The sequence below is a fragment of the Electrophorus electricus genome, chromosome 11, assembly GCF_013358815.1.
Source record: "Electrophorus electricus isolate fEleEle1 chromosome 11, fEleEle1.pri, whole genome shotgun sequence".
Lineage (NCBI taxonomy): Eukaryota > Metazoa > Chordata > Actinopteri > Gymnotiformes > Gymnotidae > Electrophorus > Electrophorus electricus.
Window position 1 is genome coordinate 1,490,001 of NC_049545.1, and position 22,500 is coordinate 1,512,500.

The following is a 22,500-nucleotide window of genomic DNA, read 5'->3' on the forward strand; positions in this document are numbered from 1 at the left end:
TCAGCATCACCACTGTGCTTGCGGACTGTAATGTGCCAACTGCACTTTACCAGCCAGTTAGTCAAACCTGACATGCATGTGTGTAATTTCTTCATTACGTTCAGTCTCCAGTTTTGATAAGTGATCATCAGACTGACTGAATCACTACTGGAACGCTGAGTACTGGAATTTGGTTAAAAGGCCGAGATGACACGCTGACCCGCTGCTGCCTTTAATCTGTGATTGTGGCATGTGGGCACGACAACAACAATGTGGCACACATGGTGTGTGTGTGTGTGAGAGTGTGTGTGTGTGTGTGTGTGTACACGTATGCGTGCGTGTGTGTGTGTGTGTGTGTGTGTGTGTGTGTGTGTGAGAGTGTGTGTGTACATATATGTGTGAGTGTGTGTGTGTGTATACACGTATGCGTGTGTGTGTGTACATATATATGTGTGTATGTGTGTGTGTGTGTCTGTGTGTGAGAGTGTGTGTGTATGTGTGTGAGTGTGTACATATATGTGTGTGTGTGTGTGTATACACATATGCGTGTGTGTGTACATATATGTGTGTGTGTGTGTGTTTGTATACACGTATGCGTGTGTGTGTGTACATATATATGTGTGTGTGTGTGTGTGTGTACACGTATGCATGTGTGTGTGTGAGTGTGTGTGCGTATGTGTGCGCGCGTGTGAGTGTGCGTGTGCATGTATGTGTGCGTGTGCGTATGTGTGCGCGCGTCTGAGTGTGCGTGTGCATGTGAGTATGTGTGCGTGTGCATGTGTATGTGTGCACGTGCGTGTGTGTGTGTGTGTGTGTGTGTGTATGTGTGTGTGAGTGTGAGTATGTGTGTGTGTGTGTGAGTGTGTGTGTGTGTGTGAGTGTGTGAGTATGTGTGTGTGTGTGTGAGTATGTGTGTGTGTGTGAGTATGTGTGTGTGAGTGTGTGAGTATGTGTGTGTGTGTGTGTGTGTGAGTATGTGTGTGTGTGTGTATGTGTGTGTGTGTGAGTATGTGTGTGTGTGTGTGTGAGTATGTGTGTGTGTGAGTGTGTGAGTATGTGTGAGTATGTGTGTGTGAGTATGTGTGTATGTGTGCGCGTGCGTGCGTGCGCGCGTGTGTGTGTGTGAGTATGTGCGCGCGTGCGTGTGTGTGTATGAGTATGTGTGCGCGTGCGTGCGTGCGTGTGTGTGTGAGTATGAGTATGTGTGCGCGTGCGTGCGTGTGTGTGTGTGTGTGTGTGTGTGTGTGTGTGTATCTGTGTGTGTGTATCTAACTCTGGTGCTCTCCTCTTTCCTCTTTTTCCTACTGAGTTATTGATGAGTGTGAATAACAAAGTGCTCCTTTTCACTTTCTGCTTTGCTACGTGCCTGCACTACAACGACCACAATGCAATTCACCGTGATGACAGTGCTTCCTTATTCAGGAACTCCTGTTAGCTTCTATCACGCAACATTACCACAGTGGTATTAATCTTATACTGGGGAAGTATTTAATGTTCTGACGGAGCGAGAGTGTCATAGGAGGCACACACACACACGAGGGTTAGGACATGAATCGGGGTGGAGGTGCAAACATTTACACAGCTTCAACTGGACAAACAGACACACGCAGAGACAGAAAGAACAAGTGAGAGATCACATTTACATTTTTTTCTGGCTATTTTTGGCATTGTCTGATCCAACAAGGAAATGATAAAACTAAACGTGAATGTCTGTCTCATCAACATCCATACATGAGTGAGGGAGAGGCGCAAGCGCAAACACACACACACACGCAGGGTCCCAGCAACAAATAAACAGTCTGTCCTGTGGGTGGGGGGTGGGTCAGTCTTGGCTGAGGCTACAGACTGTGGAACACATGTTTGTGAAATGCTCACTTGTTCCAGTAACTCCACACAGACCTGCTCTGAGGATGGACTACACCCTCGCACAGACCTGCTCTGAGGATGGACTACACCCTCGCACAGACCTGCTCTGAGGATGGACTACACCCTCGCACAGACCTGCTCTGAGGATGGACTACACCCTCGCACAGACCTGCTCTGTACAGGATACAGGATGGGACTGCATGGTAATGGAAAATACTGACATTGCAATACTTTTTTTGTAATATATTTTGCAATATGAAACAAAAAAATTAAAAATCACCACATGAAGCCTACGTTCTATATGGAAGTAATATTGTAGAATGACTGGGTTGATGATGTAGGGGAGAGCACCTACACAGAAAATAAAAACAATAATAATTACAAATACCTGAAAAATTACTTTTTACTCTGAAGACTTTGAAGAAAAAGTGCCCGTTTTGGTCAGTAACATCCTTCTGCTTTTTTTTGCTTTTTGTCTCGTCCGTTCTTCTCTTCTGAGCTCATTTTCCAGTTGTGGTTGGCGAGCAGACGGGATGGAGCTGATTTAGTTGTTGGATAAACTGATCAATAAGGATTGTGATGCGTGATTCACTGCTGGGTTGAGCAATATTACAAATAAATAAATAAAATCTCGATTCTCTGTTATGATTTCAATTTTTTTGTTTCATATATGATGCAATTGAAGAACACACACATTCTAATCCACAGGGGGATTAAAAATCCACATTAGAAAACGCCTTACATTAAGGATCTTAAATTCCATGTGCACATTGCGATGGCGATACCTGAAACGATATATCGTGCAGCTCCAGCGCAGACTCACTGAACATCACTGCAAAGGGAGGAGGGTCGTCGAGAGGTCAGGCGTCATTCCAGCATGACCAGGACTCGTTTCCCCGATGAGTCAGAGCTCACAGACGAGGCCGTTCCCCATAATCCCCTACCGTAAACCAAGGCGAGGTCCGTTCTGCTCTCTACGCTACCATCAGATAAATGCTTTCCGTTTCATGTCGGCTATGAGTACAGTTGGCCCTTGGCCCCAGCCACCAACAACTACAGCACATCATCCACAGTATTCACTGCAGTGTGTGTTTGTGTGTGTGTGTGTGTGTACACATACCCACGCCCACACACACCTTGCACACTTTGGTTCAGATGGAAAACTGGGCTGGCCTCAGGTGCATGACCCCTCACCATCCAATAAGATGGGAGAAGAGAGAGCTCATGGCAGCGCAGCTTCTCCAAGAATGATAGTAAGAGGAACACCTGAGCGTCTTCACATGGAAACGTCTTTGGTCTGTGCACTTCCTGAAAAACTGAGATGCAAAACTGCCTATTACAGGACACATTTCACAAGCTGATAAACCACACAACAATGAGAAACCATAAGTCTGCACCTTACTGTTACTCAGCTGGGTTTCACACACACACACACACACACACACACACACACACACACACACACACACGACACAGACACACAGACACACACAGACAGACACAGACAGACACAGACAGACACAGACAGACACACACACGCTGAAGTCGAGTTCGACCAGGGCCAAAGTAGGACTGGGCTGATACACGAGTCTCTGTGCTTAATCAGGGCCTCGGTGTCTGGGCCAAATGTGAACAGTGCCAGGCCTCCCGCGGAGACATGGGCGTGTGCAGGACCTCGGGCACACCGCACAGGAGGGGACAAAGCCTCGGAAAGCCCCCCAGTTCTGGGCCTTCTGAGAGAAGGGGTTCTCTGGCTGGATTTGAGTTGGGAAAACACCAGCGAACGAGGGCCAGACTAGACGGGGAACTCCAGTGCTACCCAGTGCAGATTCGCACAGAGGTAGACGCTTCACAAACCTCTCGACTCTTCTCGGTAAAGACTGTGGTGTCTGGCCTGTGCTCAGCTGTGCACCAGCCTGGAGTGACTGTAACTGGTTAAGAGTTTGTTCCATTTCGGATGCAGGCATAAGGGCAACCGAAAGGGGAAGAGGTCAAATAGGAAGGAAATGGATGAGGACACAAACATGTCTGTAGTGGAGTCCGTGTCCGACGTTCCGCATGCTCCACTTGGTCAAGCTTCATATGTAAAAGCACAAACGACGCCAACGTGTCCAACCATTCAACGGCTTCCTTCCTCTGCTGAAATGCTGTGATCTTCAGAGTAAGGACACACACTGTGAACGTGTGTGTGTGCAGGGTCTGGGGACGCTATTTTGGCACAGTTTTAGCCATCTAATCCAGAGCAGGTTTCCCACTCTGGGATTACAGAGCTGGGTAGGTACGTATGTACGTAGGTATACAGACACGAGTGTGTACAATGTACAGGATTGCCTGGCAACATGTAAACACGCGAAGCAGACTTTTGTAAAGGTGTATAAATGTGTTTATAAACCTGCTTATTCACACTATTCATGAAAACAAGTCTGGAGTAAAGATGCATCCAGTCAGACACGCACACGCGCGCACACACACACACGTGCGCACGCGCGCACACACACACACACACACTTCTCATTTCTGTGTCAAACCCACATTTCCATCCCCACAGCTGCACTGTGAAGCATGTGTGTGTGTGTGTGTGTGTGTGTGTGTGTCTTAACAGACTCCCTGGAGATAATGACAGCATGGTTACCTGTAGACACACACACATTCCAGACAATTACAACTTGATTTTATATACAAAAGACTTGCAGACATTTAGTTTGTCTGTGTGTAGTATCTCTGATGAGTAGCACTGTCTGTGTGTGTGTGTATGTATGTGCACGCCTGTGTGTGTGTCTGATGACACTCATCTATTTTTAACTTGGCTCTCTTAAGGTTTCAGTGAGAACCAGAGGCAGAGTCCTGCTCCCAGGCATCACTCTCATCAATAATGTAGTCGTTTGTCTTTAAACCACACACACACACACGGCTAGAGCATCTCCACAGGTAACTCAGCTTTGTAGACTCTTCAACAGGCATCCATTGCTTGAATCTGAATTTGATTAATCTATTCTACCTTTAGCCTTATTAGAGAGAATTGACCAGTCAGTCAAACACATATGTACATGTCTCTGTGTGTGCGCGCGAGTGTGAGTGAGAAAGAATATGCGAGTGTCTGTACAAACATCTGTTCTCCCCACCTCTGCATGGAAAGAGAGCCACACCCCCCTGTGCATCAAAGCCACACCCCTCTTCATCCAACGACCCCATCAGTGGTAACAATAGAAAGCACACCTCCACCCACAACGTACACCAGGGCTGGCACCCACGCCTCCACCCATAACATACATCACGCCTGGAGCTCCCAGCCGTGGGGAAGCTTGAGGACACCCAGCCGCCCGCCAACTGAGTCTTGTAACCTAAGCGATGCCATCACTTATGGCATCATCAAAACGCAACAGCTCGTCTGAGAGACGGATAAACGGAGTCCTGTCAACCAAACGGAGTCCTGCAGCCCACGCGGGACTCTGCTGCCGTTACTGTGCTTCTCGTGACAAAATGAAGACTAAGCTTGCGGGACTGTACCCTTACTAGTCATGTCTTCTGTCTGCCCTCGAAGTAACTCCCTCGCTCTCTCTCCCTCCCCACATCATCAGCCTAATCACCTTCTGAAGGTTAATGACACTCAGCGAGTAGAGAGGAGAAGATCGCCATGTCTCTCACACGCACGCGCACACCCCCACTGGTAGAAATGGCTCCATTACCCTCCAGGAAGACATCACGTACACGCATGCGCACACACGCACGCACACACGTCAGCTGGACAGATATATTGCTACACTAAAGTTATCAGGCAGTCTTGGACTCTGGCGGGAGCTGATATCCTTAACTGATATCCTAAACTGATATCCCACTGTGTTCTTTATTACTGCCTCATATCAGCTCAGTCAGTCATTTCTGTTTTGGCAGACGTGCAGGTTCGGTATTCCGACTGAGGTCAGGTTATCCAAAACCGTGGTGGGATGGGAGGAATTCTCCCTCTCTCCCCCTCACTTTGAACAGCTTCCTGTATGATGATTTCCAAAGCCCTGCTAAAGGAAGAGAGGACGAGGCCATTTTCTGGACAATTAATATACAAGTGATTGCTGGAGGTGTTTTGCACGCCATGGCAGCGCATTCAGACAGCACTCCTAGGTTAATCGCGCCGGTCTCCTCTGGGAAAATCTCATTTGACCGGCTCTAATGAGAACTCCTCAACTCCTTCAATGGAGCAATTCTGCTCAGCATATCTGCATCTGTTGTGTTTTTAGCTACGGTCACCACCCACTTTATTAGAGATGGCTAACTTTCACTGGTTTCACTGGGATGCCAGTCTTCGAGGTGCATTTTGATACACATGCAGTTCCATGTGTTCCATATGGTGCCATGCAATGTCAGTCACACTCCAACCTCGTCACTGCTCTGTTTCTTATCACAGGAAATGGTTTTGGACCATTCTCAACCTAGCAGAGACATGGACATGGTCGTGGGACAGTGGTACATACACACAGACAGTGATAGTGTTGTTACATGTGTCAATGTCACTGCTGAGGTGGACGTGGCCCACTAGCCAAAAATATCCAGCCAATGTTCCTCAGAAAACAGCAGCTGATGAGTTAGAGGACAGCTACCACAAACTGCATGGCAACAGATTGGCTAGTGTCTCTAAAGTGCAAATACAAGAGACATAAGTGGGTGGTGGGTGTACATGTATACGACTTTAACCTTTTACATGTTTCTGTACGTTGCGATTTCCTTTTGGTTGTCACAGTGCGATCGAAGCGGTTTTGACTTGGGCTCCCACTGCCAGCCTTGTTGGACATGGAACAGTACAGCTTTCCTACTAGTTTGTAACTACATATTGCAATCAGAGAACACTGAGCCTGAGATCAAACCCTTAACTAGTGCTGCGTCACATCACCAAACCGGAATGAGACGTTGCCTTTGGGGGAAAGGCCAGCGTGGTTCAACAGCCAGTCAGATAAACACAAAGGCAGGGTGAGAAAGATCCCTGTTTAAATACACCACTGCTGATGTCAGGTACTTCCGATGTTATGCATCAGTGCTCCAGAAAGTGTTCAAATGCTAAAGTGATTTGGGAAAGGTCACTTTTGTCCAGAGTTGAGTCTGCCTTTTGAGATGCACTTTAAAAAACCAAGGCCCACAGCATAAACTGCAAGTATTCAAAGCTAAACCAAAGTTCGCTGTAACGGAGAAGTGGAGGTTAGTTCTCCCTCACTCAGACTCCCACCTACGATCACTCACAATGACACTTCCTAAAAAGAAAAGTCAGCAAAAATGACTAATTAACCACTCCTTTGCCTCCAGAGGTGGTCACATGTCTTACAAAGAGGCACCAAACTGGGTCACTTCAGCTCTGCATGTTTCTCTCCCAGACTTCCATGAGCTGAATCTCGGACCTCTCAAAACTGCACATGGCCCTTGGTTTACAGGCTTGGACTCGCGGACTCTCCTGATGAACTGGATCAGAACCTCTCAACGTAGGTGCCTCGCAATGGAGCAGGTGGGGTATGTGCACCCATACATCCTTCAGACAGGAGAACACACACCTTTGCTCTCAAACCTTTTTAAAAGCTTGAACAGAAAACAATAACATATGACGTAAATAACAGGAAATGGTCGCAAATTCAAACCAAACATCGCCTTTCGATAGTGATAGTGAAGACATCACGCTCTTGGTCCGAGGATTTGATTCTGCATGTTGCACAAGCAAGACAACATTAGATTCAGCGCATGAACCCAAACAGCAGAGTCACATACGTTAATGTTATATGAAATATTTAACATATGATTTTTTTTAATAGCATTTAGCATTTTTTTAATAGCATTTAGCATTTTTTTAATAGCATTTAGCTGATGGGACTTGCATTATATCCAAAGGGACTTACAATCATGACTGAGTACAGCTTGAGTAATTGAGGGTTAAGGGCCTTGTTCAGGGGCCCAACAACGGGAACCTGGCAGTGGTGGGACTTGAACTGGCAACCTTCTGATTACAAGTGCAGTACCTTCACCAGTGAGACACCACTGCCCAAAGTCGTCTTTTTAGGAGACTGTCCTACAATCAGTGCTATAGCAGATTACTCAGGGAGTATTATTTAATACTCTATTGTATAAAGTACAATTCCACATGTTGGAATTCAGCACAACACAGCCAACCTTTATGTCTCACTGCATAACTGACAGTATATTTGGGGCAATAGCAACCATTTGCCACACCCACTGTAACGCGCACACACCCTTTTGCCACACCCACTAACACATACATAACCTTTGGACACGCCCACACCTGCGGTCTACACAGACTGGATTGTTATGACCATAAACAATTTCAGTGATTTGCAGTCAGCAGCAAACTGGAGACAGAGTGAAGCCATCATCTTGTGAACCTAAATCTAACGTGTTGGCTAGCTGGAAACAATCGTTTGCTATTCAGTTAGTTTTACCTTTTGGCATCCAAGCCATCAAACTAGGAGCTGCAGCAATAACTGCTATCAAACTAGCAGCTGCCTTATGTAGTGTACTGCAGCTCAGTGCTGACTGGCGTTAGCACATCAGCTTCCAGGTTGTGCGTACTTCAACCTTTTTGAAAAAGGAGGAGCTAGAAAAATAGAAAGAGACTGAACTCTGCTATTAGCAGCTTTTTGTGCTACAAGAAACGTATGTTCTGGTATTGACAAAACTTGACACTGGGTTAATGAAACAGATGAAACACAAATTTAGACTGTGTTGCTGGATGAGGGCAGTCAGGTAGTTGTTTACACGACAGTGAAGGCGTTGAGTCCACGGACGCCTCAAAGTTCGGGGTAGACAAAACACAAGTCACTAGAAGATCCTACAATCTGACGTCGGTTAGAAAAAACACCGTTTTACGTCCTGTACCTGTTGATGGTCAGTTCATCAGTTCATCCAGTACTAGCAAGTGGTCACTGTGCGTGACCTTGAATTAGACGCTTTTGCTTCATTCATGAAACAGATGATGCGCTGTCTTGTTCTGCTATTAAAGTCCAGTTCACATCTATAGGAACGCAGTGCTTTTGGCTCAAATGGGGGAAAAAAAAGTTCTAAAAAGGAAAAGTCCATTGGCCCTCAGCCACCCCAAATTTGACGTGCCCCCCATACAAAACCAGGCACTCAGCTTCTCACCAACCACATCATGGCTCTCGCTCTGTTCCCCAGACGGGGTAAAGTCACAGCCTTTTGGTGGATGTTTTAGTGCTGCGTGAAAGTGTTTATCTGTGGCAGAAGGAAAAAGAAACTGTATGACACTGTTGTTCATGGAACTATGCATGTGTGCTCAGTTCCTACAGGGAAAGTTTTAGCAGTTTAACTTTATTGTTCTGAAACATCAATAACCAATAATGTATAAAAGGAGCAATCTAAAGCAAAAGTACACTGAACAAAGTGGAAAGAGTGTAGTCAAGCAAAACTGAGCAGAACAACGAAAGAAAACGCCAGGCCAAAGTTTCTCCTGTTCCACATGTAATTAGCCATTAATGACCATTAACAACCTTTTTTTGCAATACTTAAGGTGTATTCAAGCTAAGGGTCTGTGTGTGAGTGAGAGTTTACAAGTTTGTATGTTCCTCGCCTCCACACAACTTAAAAGGCGTAATACAGATATAAGCAATAAACAAACAACATTACAAAAAAAGGGAACTTTTAAAGTTCGATCACATGACCTTTGCCTGCATGAGTCAGACCAGGTCTAGATTGTGCTGATTTTAATTACAAGACAGTTTGCCAATTGCTTAAAAATGCAAACCAATGAACTGTATAGACCAAACACACCATACAAAGCTCCTTGAAACCTTTGTCATTTTAATGATGCACCCCAAAGACCATGAATTTCTGAGTGCAGACTCAGCCATTACCCAGTGTGAAACCTTGATGTTCTGTTCCATTTCTGTTGTTCTTGTATCCGTTTAATGTATTCATTTACCCATCTTTTCCAAACTAATGTCAAAATCGCATTGGATTTGTTTCTAGTTCTGCTCAAGAAGTGTGCTACTGCACACTTCTTGAATAGGTCCTGATTCAGTGTTCAGTAGCTTTGCCTCAAGTTGTATAATGTGGCTTAGATTTAGTGCTTCCAGAACTGCTTCCAGATCATTAACAGTCAGATGAGATTGTGTGAGATTGTGGTCTAGCTGCAGATTAGTCTGCTATATCCAGTAGAGATGCAGAAAAGTTGAGAGCATGTGGTTTCTTCTTCCATGAGCCACTTGTTCATGGGTGTATAAGAGTTTTGAAATTTGGCTGTTCTTTTGGAGGAATTACAGGATTTTCTACTTCTTATGGTAAGGCTGACTTGCTCAGTCTATCTCTGACTCTGAAAACAATTTTCAAACACTGGACTAAGTTTGTACAGAAGACGAGCTCTTTCACGGAGCTTTTCAGCAATGCAGTGATTCCTGCTTTCCTTCTTTCTTGTGTTAGTTGTTGAACTACTTCTTTAATCTATGAAATCCATGACACTGCTCTTTTAAAACTGGTCCTCTTGGAAAAGTAGTTGAAAAGTTGACTTGTAGGAATGTCCTCCTAGTTTAAAAGTACTTGCTTGAACCTCAGTCTTCACTTATGTGGTCAGTATCTGATGTACTTGAATACATCAGAAATACTACTGTCATTCTGTCTCTTCAAAAGATGGATTCAACCACTTGAGCTTGTAGTTCTGTATTCAACATTCTGTGCAGACATGTGGATATCCCAGCAGCTGCAAGCTTCAAGTGTCCGTCTAGGTATAGTTGGTGGTTTTTGAGCTAAAAATGTGGCTTTTACCATGACAAATGTAACATCACTTCTCTGTTTACCAGCTGGAGGTGGGACACTGCAGCAAGCCCATCTCATGTTGTGCAACTGAAAGGTTGCTATCTCCCCAAAGTTCTTTGGAGTGAAGGATCTGTCTATGCTGAACGTGTTCAGTAGAACCAAGTCATTCAACAAGTATTTTCTGCCATTTTTCACCCTATTCTTGGGGGATTTTCTCATCACTTCCGACCTTGAGTTTACACAATCCTTACAGAATTTGCTTGGATGGTAAAATGGCTAGTGATGCCTTGTCTTGTTAACAAGTGTGCTTTGAAAGTAAAAGCAACATGCTCAACGCGCCATTGAATTTCAAGTGCCCTTCCATGGGGAGCTGATCTCCGTTAAGATCTAGTGTCTATTTCCGTAGCCTGGTTATTCTCAGGGATTTCAGCTAGCACTGAATGATAATAAGAGATCTATTTATTGAGTCTGAAACCACCTTTGGCACACAGGTGTGTGAACTGTTTGTACAGAGAAACAGCCTGATCTACAATGTCTGTTGACTTCAGGCAGTTGTCATAGTACATTTCTTGGGATGCAGTAACTTTCTAAGAGTAACTTTCTTGATTATCAAGACGTTGGACTTAACATTTATATGGCTTCATGTGCTTTTCTAGACAGCCATTTCTCTAGTGACACTTTTCAGTGCACATACTTCCATGGTTTTTTAACTGACTATGCTGTCAGTTCTCCTGTAAAAATGTAGACCTACCCGGGTCAAGCAGACGGACAGATATCAGCCCCAGCAGCCTACCTTAACTAGCATTTTCTAATTTTATGTTTTGCTAATATTAACTACTGTAATGCTACAACCGTTTGCCCATTATAGTAGGACATACAATTGAAGGTTGAGAATGCCAATACCTTTACAGATCCCCCAACAGGACAGAGAGAATCGAGTGAGATCGCAGGAGAGAAGATAGATCAGGCAAACGAGACTGAAACGAGACAAAAGGAGCCACAGAGGCGTGGAGAGTCAGGCATGTTACACAAGGAGCATCGTGTAGTCTGTATGCTCCTGTCCATCAGCGTGCTACCTGCCATGAAGCTGCACTACAGGACAGCCTCTGGGAAGCTGGCACTGAAAGGCCAAACACTGCACTACACAGCACAGTGTTTGTGTTGCTTTAATATACATTTTCATCATGAGCACGGTTTTGACCGTTCTTAATCTTAAGAGTTCAGTTTCCAGTCATCAACCAGGAACCTCTAGCCATGCCTGCTTCTCTTTCTGTTACGCAGTCAGAGAGATCACAGGTGTGCCTATACATGCAATCAGACAGAGCACCAACACCTGGTAACAGACAAATGGTTGAAAAGACAACAATTTATCTGTCTGCTTCACATGCATATATTATTCACCAAATTATATCACAGTTTAAATGAGTTATGTGAATACTGTTTTATGCATGACAGGTAGCCTGCTTTTCATACTGATACACTAACAGAAGCACTTCAACAACAAGAACAAACAAACAAACCAATTCTTAAGATCCCTCCAAGAGGCACATGTTTATATTTAGGGTTCCCCTCCTTTTTTAAAAATCAATACTACTGTTTAGCATTTCAGCCATAATAAAACTTCACCATGTAAGTGGTTTGGAGTGTGTGTTGTTGCAAGCATGGGATTATAATGTGTTTTTATATTGACTTACTAAGATTAATCATTTAATCAATTTCTTATTGAAATCAGTTTACAAACAATGTATTTTTCAGACTGGAAGAGCTGCAGTCTTAATTACATTTTAACATAATTATTTCTATTACAACAGTAGTTGTAAGAGTTGTGCTTAAGTGACTAGAAACTGTCCCTGTCATTTTAGTTGATGAAGCAACTTTGTAATTATGTAATTATTAAAACCACCATACTGGTCAAAAACAAATGTGTGATTACATATTCTCTCCAAAATCTTTCCTCATCAGACGGCGGTGCTGAAGCCGGCGTTGCTGGCGAGAGACCCCACCCCACCTGTTTGTCATCACCCAGGATGCTGTGCACATGCTAATCGAGTCCTTCCCCACTCACACACGGACGTGATAGACGTACGAGGCTGTTCGACTGGGCTCTTTCCTGCTTCTGTGCGTGTGTTTGCAAACACCAAAGAAATTGGTGATGAGTAAATAGAAATATGACAATTAAATCTGCCTCCCCCCCAAGAGCTAAAGGACATACAGCCCCCCACACACATATATACATACACACACCCACGTAAGCACATGCACACCTTTTCCTTCACTGCTGTCTAACATATGTACATGCATGCGCGTGCGCACACACACACACACACAAAGATACTGTTAACAAGAAATAAGGAGGTCCTTCTCTGTTGTGTGCTGTAAATATGTTGTGAAAATAGTGAATATGTAATATACTGCAGGAGGAAAAAAAAGAAACTGTGCACGCACGCACCTGCTTGTTTACATACGCACACGTACACGCGTGTGTAAAGGGCGCAGCTTCCAGGTCCTGCTTGTTTACATACGCACACGTACACGCGTGTGTAAAGGGTGCAGCTTCCAGGTCCCTCACCCAACATTCCTGGCATGACAGCCAAGGTTCAGTGACATTACAACACAAAAGCTGACCGCAGATCAGTTCCTGCTCATCGCCAAGCCTGGAATTCACCACGAGTGCAGTTTGTTCATCTGATCTCGGGTCTGTAGTTAAGGGCTGCTACAACCGTAAAGTAGGGCAGATTATCCAGTAGGCCTTTACAGAGGCACTCGGTGAGTGGCCCACACAAGGAAGTACGCAACCTTTCCTCCCTTTCTCCTCCCCAGAAAAAGGAGAGAGCGAGAGAAAGAAGAAAAGGTGCGTGGCTTAGCGCCTCTGATAGAGCGCTTTGTGCAGAAGAGCATGACTGAACATCCCTGACTTCAGAGACGGACATGGACAGGCGGCGATGGGCAGTGGGGTTTAACAGCTAGGACTTGTGTTCATGCACAGTGTTCCTCATCAACAGGCTGCCACATGGCCCAACGTCTTACGAACCTACACACTAGAGTGCTGTGTGTGTAACTTCAGGATGGTTCGCGAGCAACCTCTGTGCTGCTGAATCATGGACGTGTGCCAAAAGGATTTTTTTTGATAAAGTGGGTAACCGCTGCACCCACCGGCAGGAGGAGCTGAGAGCTACTGAGGAAAGATGGGTGGAGCTGAGAGGTAGCAGAGTGATGGGTGGAGCAGATATGGGTGGAGCAGAGATGGGTGGACCTGTGGCTTTTTATGCAGAGAACTGTGCAAGTGTAGCAATTTCTGAATGAAACCTCACAAGCAATTGCTTTCTCAAATACTAAAAACAAAAACAACATCTTAGTAAAATGCAGAAACACAGAAAAATACATATGGCATAAAACACATCAGAAATAAACACTAAAACTGCAAACCTTTCAGTTTTCTCTCCCACATTCATGAAATAAACAAGTTAAAGTTAAATAAATGGCTGTGGATCCTATGACCACTAAACACCAACACACGCACACACACACACCAAACAGAAACATGCTGTACACAGTGGTAAGTGTGCTTTTGGACTCTCTGACGTCACAGTGCTTGTGTGACTCTGCCAACTTAGAAGTTAAATTTAGACCCTGGGCACTGGTCCCAGACACTGCAAAACAATGTGATACCACGAACGCTGCTTTAGTTGGAACCATCTCTCTCTCTCTGTGTGTTTCTCTCTGCCTCTGTTTCTCCCTCTCTCCTTCACACACACCTGCTCACATGACACTCCCCCCGACAAGTTCCCATAATCACCCTGCCTCACACACACACACACACACACACACACACACACACACACACACACACACACACACGCGAGCACCAACCTAAAAGGGCACCGTTTGAGGAAGAAACAAGTCATTTTATTTTTCATTCCAGGAGGCTACCAGCCCTGTCATTGATAAGACCTGCTAAACTCCTCCTAACTCATGTTTAAATGTGAACGCTAAAGCCAGCTTAACCATCCTTCACGTCTCTCTCTCACACACACACACACACACACACAGACAGCACCTAACAGTGAGATCCAGCATACTTTTCTGTTAGTCATTTGCTATACAGTTCACTGTGACACACACTCACACACTGTCACGCAGTGGAGACTTCAACACTTGTACTCACTGACTCACCAGGGCACTGGGGTTGGAATAATAACAGCGATGCCACATGATCAAACACTTTGACTCTGAAGAGTCAAATTCCTGACAAAGGTGAGGCGTATCAGGTTGGATGCCAATTAGCAGTGTGTGTTGGCTAGAAACAGGTCTGACAAATCAGTACTTTTATACGCGAATTCGCAAAGCAGTATAAGGCAAAGTGGCCAAACAGTTTGCGCAAAATTTCTCAGCGCACCAAAGGGAACGGTGTCAAAACTGCAACGGTGCGTGCCAAACACGGACAACCTACGAAAGAGGAACGGCAGAGGTATACCAAGCTTTACCCACAGCCAACAGACACGTAACAGGATCACGAGAGATCTACAAATCCAAATATGACCACAGAAGCGCAACCAACACCTCAGCCAGCACAAAGCTCAACGTTGCAGAAGGTCCGCTGTCCAGAAAGCACTCGCACCGAAGGACAAGGACCAGGGCCTGCTGGAAGGAGTACAGAAGCAGAAAGACTACAGTCATGAGAAAAGAGATTTAGGAACCTTCTGGGACTTTCAGACCTCCTGCACGAATGCCTCCTAAAAGTTGATCTAAAGTCATGATAATGACAAACAGCATTTTACAATCTTTACTGAACGAATGTTTTATATAACAAAGGATATTAATTGAAAAAGCAGCCACATATCTGTAGGAAAATGGCATGGAGACAGGCTACCTAATGAATTCAAACCCAAGGAGTCTGGCATTGAATTTATGACCATTCTTGCCATTTAACAACAACAACAACAACAAGATTCCTGTTCTAGTGCAATACTGCCTGATCAAACAAGGTTTCAGAGAAACTCAAAGGCTTACAAAAGCATTTCCAGAGACGTTTGTGCTTCTGTCCTGTACAGACAGACAGACAAAAGGAATGTTCACAGACAAGAGAAACTCAGCACCACTGCCTCTCCTGGCATTTCATGCACTTGATATGGAGTGTGTTCATGAGTCTACCATAACAACAACCCCGGTGCTGTCCCCAGGAGTGCTCTCAAAAACAAACAAAGCCCAAAAAAATCTCTCAATATTCCTTCAGAGCACACAGATGTTCTTCAGTGCTACATGATCAATGTTCTGGGCTAAAACACTACATACCAAGATGCGATCCAGCTGTGAAGCATGGTGGAGGAAGAAGAACCTTTTATAGGACGCATTTAGAATTAAACACAACAGTCTGAACTTCCAACGCCATTAAAACTATGACCTGTGATCTGAAGCAGCCCATGTGATACACGCGTGTTCAGAGGAATGTAACGTTAAGGGCTTACATGCTTTTTCCGTCAATTTCACTATTTTTATTGAACAGATAGTTTAAACAATCAGTGTAAAATCTGTGTTTACTTAATAAAACTGTTTATCAATATGCGATCCCATCACATTCTGAGAGTAATATATGCAAAAATGCAAACAGTTCCTCAGGGGCCACAACTTTTTTTCCCCCGACTATTAAAGGTCTGATGACTGCAGTGGCCTCAGGCTGTATGAACAGACATCTCACGGGGTCATTACGTCTGCTGCATGTCAACACAAACCATTCTGCAGGACCTGTGCCTCACATCACGCAAACTCCCATAGCCACTCTGTATTCAAAGATGAAACAAGCTCCATCACTCCTGTTTTTGTTTTCGTTCTCTCTGTGTGTGTGTGTGTGTGAGAGAGAGAGAGAGAGAGAGAGAGAGAGAGAGAGAGAGAGAGAGAGAGAGAGAGAACTGAACTAATTTAAGAATGTTTCAAAGAACAGCAGATTAATGTCAAACACCTTTCATGTCCACCAGAATCACTGGATCTAAACAGAATTTAACCTTTAGGAGTTCTGGACAGGCAAATTCGTTTTCCACCTACTTCCCCCTTCAGAGAAACAGAGACTTTTCTTCTTGAAGAATAGTTCAATAGGCCACTACACACACACACACACACACAAACACACTTCGGGACTTCCATGACAGCAGCTGATTGGCCGCGCTACTCTATTCCAGCCAAGCACGAGGCTAAGGAAGTCTACGGTTATCATTTCCCACCAATATGAGATCGCGAAGATTCGCAACAAGGGTTCGGGGTCATTTTTCCCTTTAGCTGGTGGTTGTGTGGTTTGCCGTGCCACGGCCCCCTAGCTGCCGTGCTGCAGAAGGCCTGGGTGGGCTACTGTCTCTTTAAGCCGTAATCCCTCCAGTTTGAAGCGTGTTGCCTCCCAGTTAATGGCCGGCTCAGTGTAATGTCCACAGCGCGCAGAGGGAGGGCTCCTCTCGCCAGCAAGCCTCTGAGCATCACTTTACATTGCAAAGAGGAACTCACCACCACAGCGCCAAAGGCAAGTTTGAAGCGAAAGAAACGAATTCGACGCAGCAAACGAATAGCCTTTTAAATTAGAGCGCCAGGTCGCATAACGCGGGTGACACCGGCCATCTAAACAAAAGGTAGCGCGCACGCAACCGCAACTTTACGCAGTTACCGGACTATAATACACGCGCGCAGTCTCAGATGGAAACAGGGCAAAGAACGACGAGGCGTAACTGGATTAGCACGTCGTATAGGAGGTCGCGTAGAGGCGGATGACGCCTTGGGAGGTGTAAGCAGTCCAAACGTCTCCACCATCACCTCCGCTCCTCCACCCATGGAGCCCATGCGCCTCTTCCACTGTTCGCCCTTAAAGACTCGCTACACACATTTAAGGAAGCGGGACAGACTAAAGTCCAAGCAAACGAACACCACCGCCACGACCAGCCTACATGTTAGGCCACTGTGGGGAAACAGAGCAAATACCAAATACTGCCAACCTATCAAATACCAGAGATCCACCAAGGAAGCAAACATCCGCATGCACGTGATCTATAAGGTTACACTGAGTCGTCTAAACATGCACGGCAGATGGAAATATGACATTAACGGGGGGTTTTGCGGCGCAAAGCGTCACTTCGCAACAGAAATATTTGCCAAAACACGTTAACAAGGTGGAGGACAGCGCCAGTAGTAAGTAGGTGGAGAGCAAACTGATGACATCACGAACTATGTGCAACTCGCGAGCTACACAACTTTGAAGTGGCAGTCGGAGAAAAGTACCAAATGCATTATTAAGTCTGGCCAAACTACAGGCAAACTATGAAACGCCAGCATATCCGTAATTGCTCCAAGTCTGAGCGGAGGAAACGCCGTTAAAACGCTAAAAGTACGGCTGTCGTCTCCGTGCGCTTAGGTAGTTCCGACCTGCCATTTCCGAAGCTGTTCACTCTGTGGCTAAAGCTCCGTGTGGCCGAGCGAAACTTTGTGCGCGCCGTGTAGTGTGACAATCAAACTGGGGCTCGTGCTCCCCCTCCCATTTCTCCCAGTGCTGCAAACCTGCAGACGTAACACCGGGTGGCCCCGTCGGACGAGGCGAAGGACCGGGCTCACGCGCGTATTTACCGCTATGAGCGTGCTGTTGCGCTGCTCGGCGGTGGCGTCTGGGTCTGGCTGCTTGTTCTGCTGCTTGCCGCCCGTCTTCTTCACCCTCTGCTCCAGGCTGCGCTGATACAGAGTCGCCGTCTCCCGGCGCTCAATGTCGATCTGCTCGGCGTGAGCTTGCTGGTACCGGCTCTCACAGGTGACATGATGCCGCCGGCAGCCCTCGATCCGCTGGCGGAGGCGCTCGACCACCGTGCTGTGCTTGGGGATGCCCACGCTGCTGCCACTGGTGCTGTTACTCGCGCTGAGGTTTACGTTGCTGCTGTTAATGCAAATGCCTCCGCCGTTCGCGGCAGCGGAGCTGGCAAAATCCCCCATCTGTGCCTGGCTGCACGGTATTTGGGAAGAACTCTGTCAAAGCCCCCTGACTGCTTGTCACGCTCCAAACTGGGACGGAAGTCCGCTTCGCCAGGGAGCCCGAGTGAGTGGACTGGGGAGGGGGTTTCAAACGACTCCAAGCGCGCGGTGCTGGCAGCGACCCCCCTGTGGGAAAACCGCCGTGTCAACCATCCAGTGTGGTTCCAGCGCAGCCCAGCGAGGCTCGAAACAATGTCACAAAGTACGGGACCAAACGAGGCGCCCGGCTCGCTCCGCCGTCTTCACGTGCCAGGCTTCACTCGCGCGCGCCTACCGTTCCATGAAACATCCGGATGTTACTCGCGACCATCAGAACGCGCGCCGGTGCGAGCCCGTCGTTTTATTGTGTTGTCCTTTTGGAAAAAAGTTTTGCCATCTGCAGCGAACGGGCTCCGGAGTAGTTTCGTGAACTTGCATTCCATCAGCTCGGTGGGTAAAAACCCCCGCGCGCGGACAAGGCGTGCAGTCCCGAAAGCGCTGGCCGTGGAGGGGTGCGCGAAAGGAAATCCTCCAGACGTGAACGTGTCGGTCGCAAGCAGCAGCTGCCACCATCACAATCATCAAGCGCTCCCCTCCTCCATGCTAGCGGAGTGATATCAGGACAACAGCCGAGCAAAACCCAGCCACCGGCCTGTGAGCAGCCCGTCAGCTCCGCGCAAAACACGGGCCGGAGTGGAGTCCCGCGGACGGGGACTCGCGAGCTCCCGTTAGGGAAAGCCGAGGAAGTCGGGACCGTCCGTGGCCAGAAGCGCACAGTATAGGAATACGAGCAAAACCTGTACACGTTGCGATGTGCAAATGTCACACCATAAAATAAGCTTGCTGTAGGCTACAGAAACGCACAGTGGAAAGTTTAAAACTGTTTAGGGAGACTTCCCAGGTCTACAGTGAATACAAACGGCCAGGGAACTAATAATGCACGTGGTATACATATTATTTACATTCTAAACAAATAATAAAATATTGGTCTTGTACATCTCCAGTGAACACATGCTTGTGCTCTGGGCTCCACCAGAGACATCTGATAAGTTACTAGATACTTGGTTTGTACCCGAGTCTTTGTTTACTCTGCAGCCAATGTGAAAATTTATACAGTTGGATCTGCGATGCGGTCAAATAATTGTGCTTGACTGTTATTGCCACTGAACGGTACAGAAAACTGATATTAAGGAAGGGAACTTTAAAAAAAAATCTGTTTCTCGGAAAAGGTGTAGTCTGTTCTGAATGTGGGTTCTGGCATGGGTGTTTATTTACAGTGTGCAGTATTTAAGCCATACACACGTTAAACTTAGCAATGACAAAGTAGAATTCCCATTGGAACTGCAGGCATAGTATGGGTGAAACACCAGTCCTTTGTGCTTGCCTCTGTGTGTGTGTGTGTGTGTGTGTGTGTGTGTGTGTGTGTGTGTGTGTGGGGCGTCCACTCTCTTATGACGTCCTTATATCTGTGAAGGATGCCTCTGTGTTTTCAGCAGAGAGGCAGGCGGAGGTTTCTCCCACTACTATGAGGCAGACTGAGGCGAGGCAGTATAGATATACGCTGTGAAAGGCACGCAAGATTCAAATACCTCAGATGTGCTGTGATAGATGAGAGCCTGAAGGAGTCATTGCAGTATGTAAATGGTAACAGAGAGCGCTGGATGTGTGTGTGTCTGAAAGTGTGATGGTGCTGGAAACTCATCCAATCTGCTGAGTGCCATTGGAATGACTGGAATGTTGTTCACATATTCTCTCTCTCTCTCTCTCTCTCTCTCTCTCTCTCTATCCCTCCCTCTCCCAAATACAACACAACTACCCTCTGGTCTCCTCTTTTCCATCTCATATGTTCTTGCTCTTATCAGTAAACAGTTCTGTGCCATTTTTAGTCTTGCATGCCATTGGAACATATTACCAAGATCCATTTTTGTGAAATAAAGACAATTTTGGATCAGTTCAAAAAATAATAATCATGGCTTATAGATTTGCTGTGATTAAATATTTTTAAAAGACATTTTGTTAATATATTTATTAAGAAAAGCAAATCAAGCAACAAACAAACATTGTTTCCCGACTGCACAGTGGCCACGTATACTGTTAGCGATGTTTACGAAGCCTGTTACATCCTCCACATGGGAGCATACGTTACGCTGTATTACCTCTGAACACTCAGAAGAGCCAGATCCTTATGTAGAAAGTCAAAGGCTGATGTTGCTCAGTTGTACTGGGTTCTGATGCTCAGAAGTTCCTCATCTGAGATGAGGAAGTTAACAATGGCCAGTTCAACAAGTTAGAAGGCTATAATTGTGATTATTATGCTAATACATCATAATCCTTTCTTTCTTGCTGGCCTTTAATGAAAACTTTTAAGGCCTTCGTAATATTACCAGGGATACTAGCCCAGTGCATTTATACTGAGCTTGCAGTGAAACCAGATATTTCTGTAGCATCCTGAGAGTGTTCCAGGTGAGTACTACACCTCAGACTTCACCGGCGTGTTGGTGTTTCTTCAGCCAGACAGCAAGGGGACAGTGGAGGGACAGTGGAGGGACAGTGGAGCGGGGACAGTGGAGCGGGGACAGTGAAGCGGGGACAGTGGAGAGGGGACAGTGGAGAGGGGACAGTGGAGAGGCCCCTCCCTCCAGCCCTTCTCCCCTTCTAACATGTTTCTAGTGACACTAGTTTGTCATCCTGCTTAGCATCACCAGTCTCCTCCCCTCCTCCTGTCAGGCGCGCCCCCTCACTCTCTCTCTCTCTCTCTCTCTCTCTCTCTCTCTCTCTCTCTCTCTCTCCCTCTCGCTCACTCTCTCTCTATCTCCATCTCTCTCTCTCTCTCTCTTTCTCTCTCTCTCTCCTGCCTTTATTTGATTCCAGCCCTCTCATTCGTCCCTCATCCGCACATTTGGAGCCATCACTTGCTCCAGAGCAATAAACACACAAAAGGGGGGGGGGGGGTGTTGTGCGTGTGTGAGAGAGAGAGATTGTGTTGAAGAAACTGACATGCCAGTAAAACCTTTGACTGGCAATAAGAAAGAGTTAGCGTGCGTGTGTGTGTGTGTGGGTGTGTGTGTGTGAGAGAGAGAGACAGACACAGAGAGCAGAGGCTTCTGTTAGTGGCTGCATGACTCCCCTGTGCTCTCTTGTAGCAGAGCTGTGTGAGACACTTTAAATATTTAATGTGCCCACCCAAGCATTAGACCACTGATAAACACAAAATCAATGAAGCTGATATATTGCCTATCCAAGGAGAGAGGTAGAGAGACAGAGGTAGAGAGAGGTAGAGAAACAGAGGTAGAGAGAGGTAGAGAGACAGAGGTAGAGAGAGGTAGAGAGAGAGGTAGAGAGACAGGTAGAGAGAGGTAGAGACAGGTAGAGAGGTAGAGAGACAGGTAGAGAGAGGTACAGAGACAGGTAGAGAGGTAGAGAGACAGGTAGAGAGGTAGAGAGAGGTAGAGAGGTAGAGAGACAGGTAGAGAGGTACAGAGAGGTAGAGAGAGGTAGAGAGAGGTACAGAGAGGTAGAGAGACAGGTAGAGAGAGGTAGAGAGACAGGTAGAGAGGTAGAGAGACAGAGGTAAAGAGAGGTAGAGAGACAGGTAGAGAGAGGTAGAGAGACAGGTAGAGAGGTAGAGAGACAGAGGTAGAGAGAGAGAGGTACAGAGAGGTAGAGAGGATAAGAGGGAGAGGAGAGAGTAGCAGTGATTTGCCAGCTTTAATACAGACACCCTCTCGCTTTCTCTCTCTCACTCTCTCTCTCTGCGAACACTCTGTGGGAATATTAATATGCTTTTTATGTTCAAGGGAATAAAAATGGAATTACCTACCAGCTGCTCTGAAAGTCAGTGTGAGTGTGTGTGTAGTGGGGTGGAATATTCAGTGAGTGGTGTAACGTGGTGACAGTTGTGTGTTGGTCTCCATGTATTTGTGTACGGAA

At 46.2% G+C, this 22,500-nt stretch overlaps 1 protein-coding gene and 1 long non-coding RNA gene across 2 annotated transcripts in view; one reads left to right on the plus strand and one right to left on the minus strand.

Annotated features, from left to right (window-relative positions):
• Positions 1 to 19,983, minus strand: part of maml3 (mastermind-like transcriptional coactivator 3) — a 101,912-nt gene extending 81,929 nt beyond the window's left edge. The window contains exon 1 of the mRNA XM_035531648.1: positions 18,196 to 19,983. Within this exon, the coding sequence (XP_035387541.1) occupies positions 18,196 to 18,552 (357 nt within the window). The 5' untranslated portion in view covers positions 18,553 to 19,983. The remainder of the gene's footprint in view (positions 1 to 18,195) is intronic.
• Positions 1,828 to 2,478, plus strand: LOC118242219. Its single transcript, XR_004776664.1, has 2 exons — positions 1,828 to 2,048; positions 2,357 to 2,478. It is a non-coding gene; the product is annotated as an uncharacterized LOC118242219 (long non-coding RNA).
• Positions 19,984 to 22,500: the final 2,517 nt, after the last annotated feature.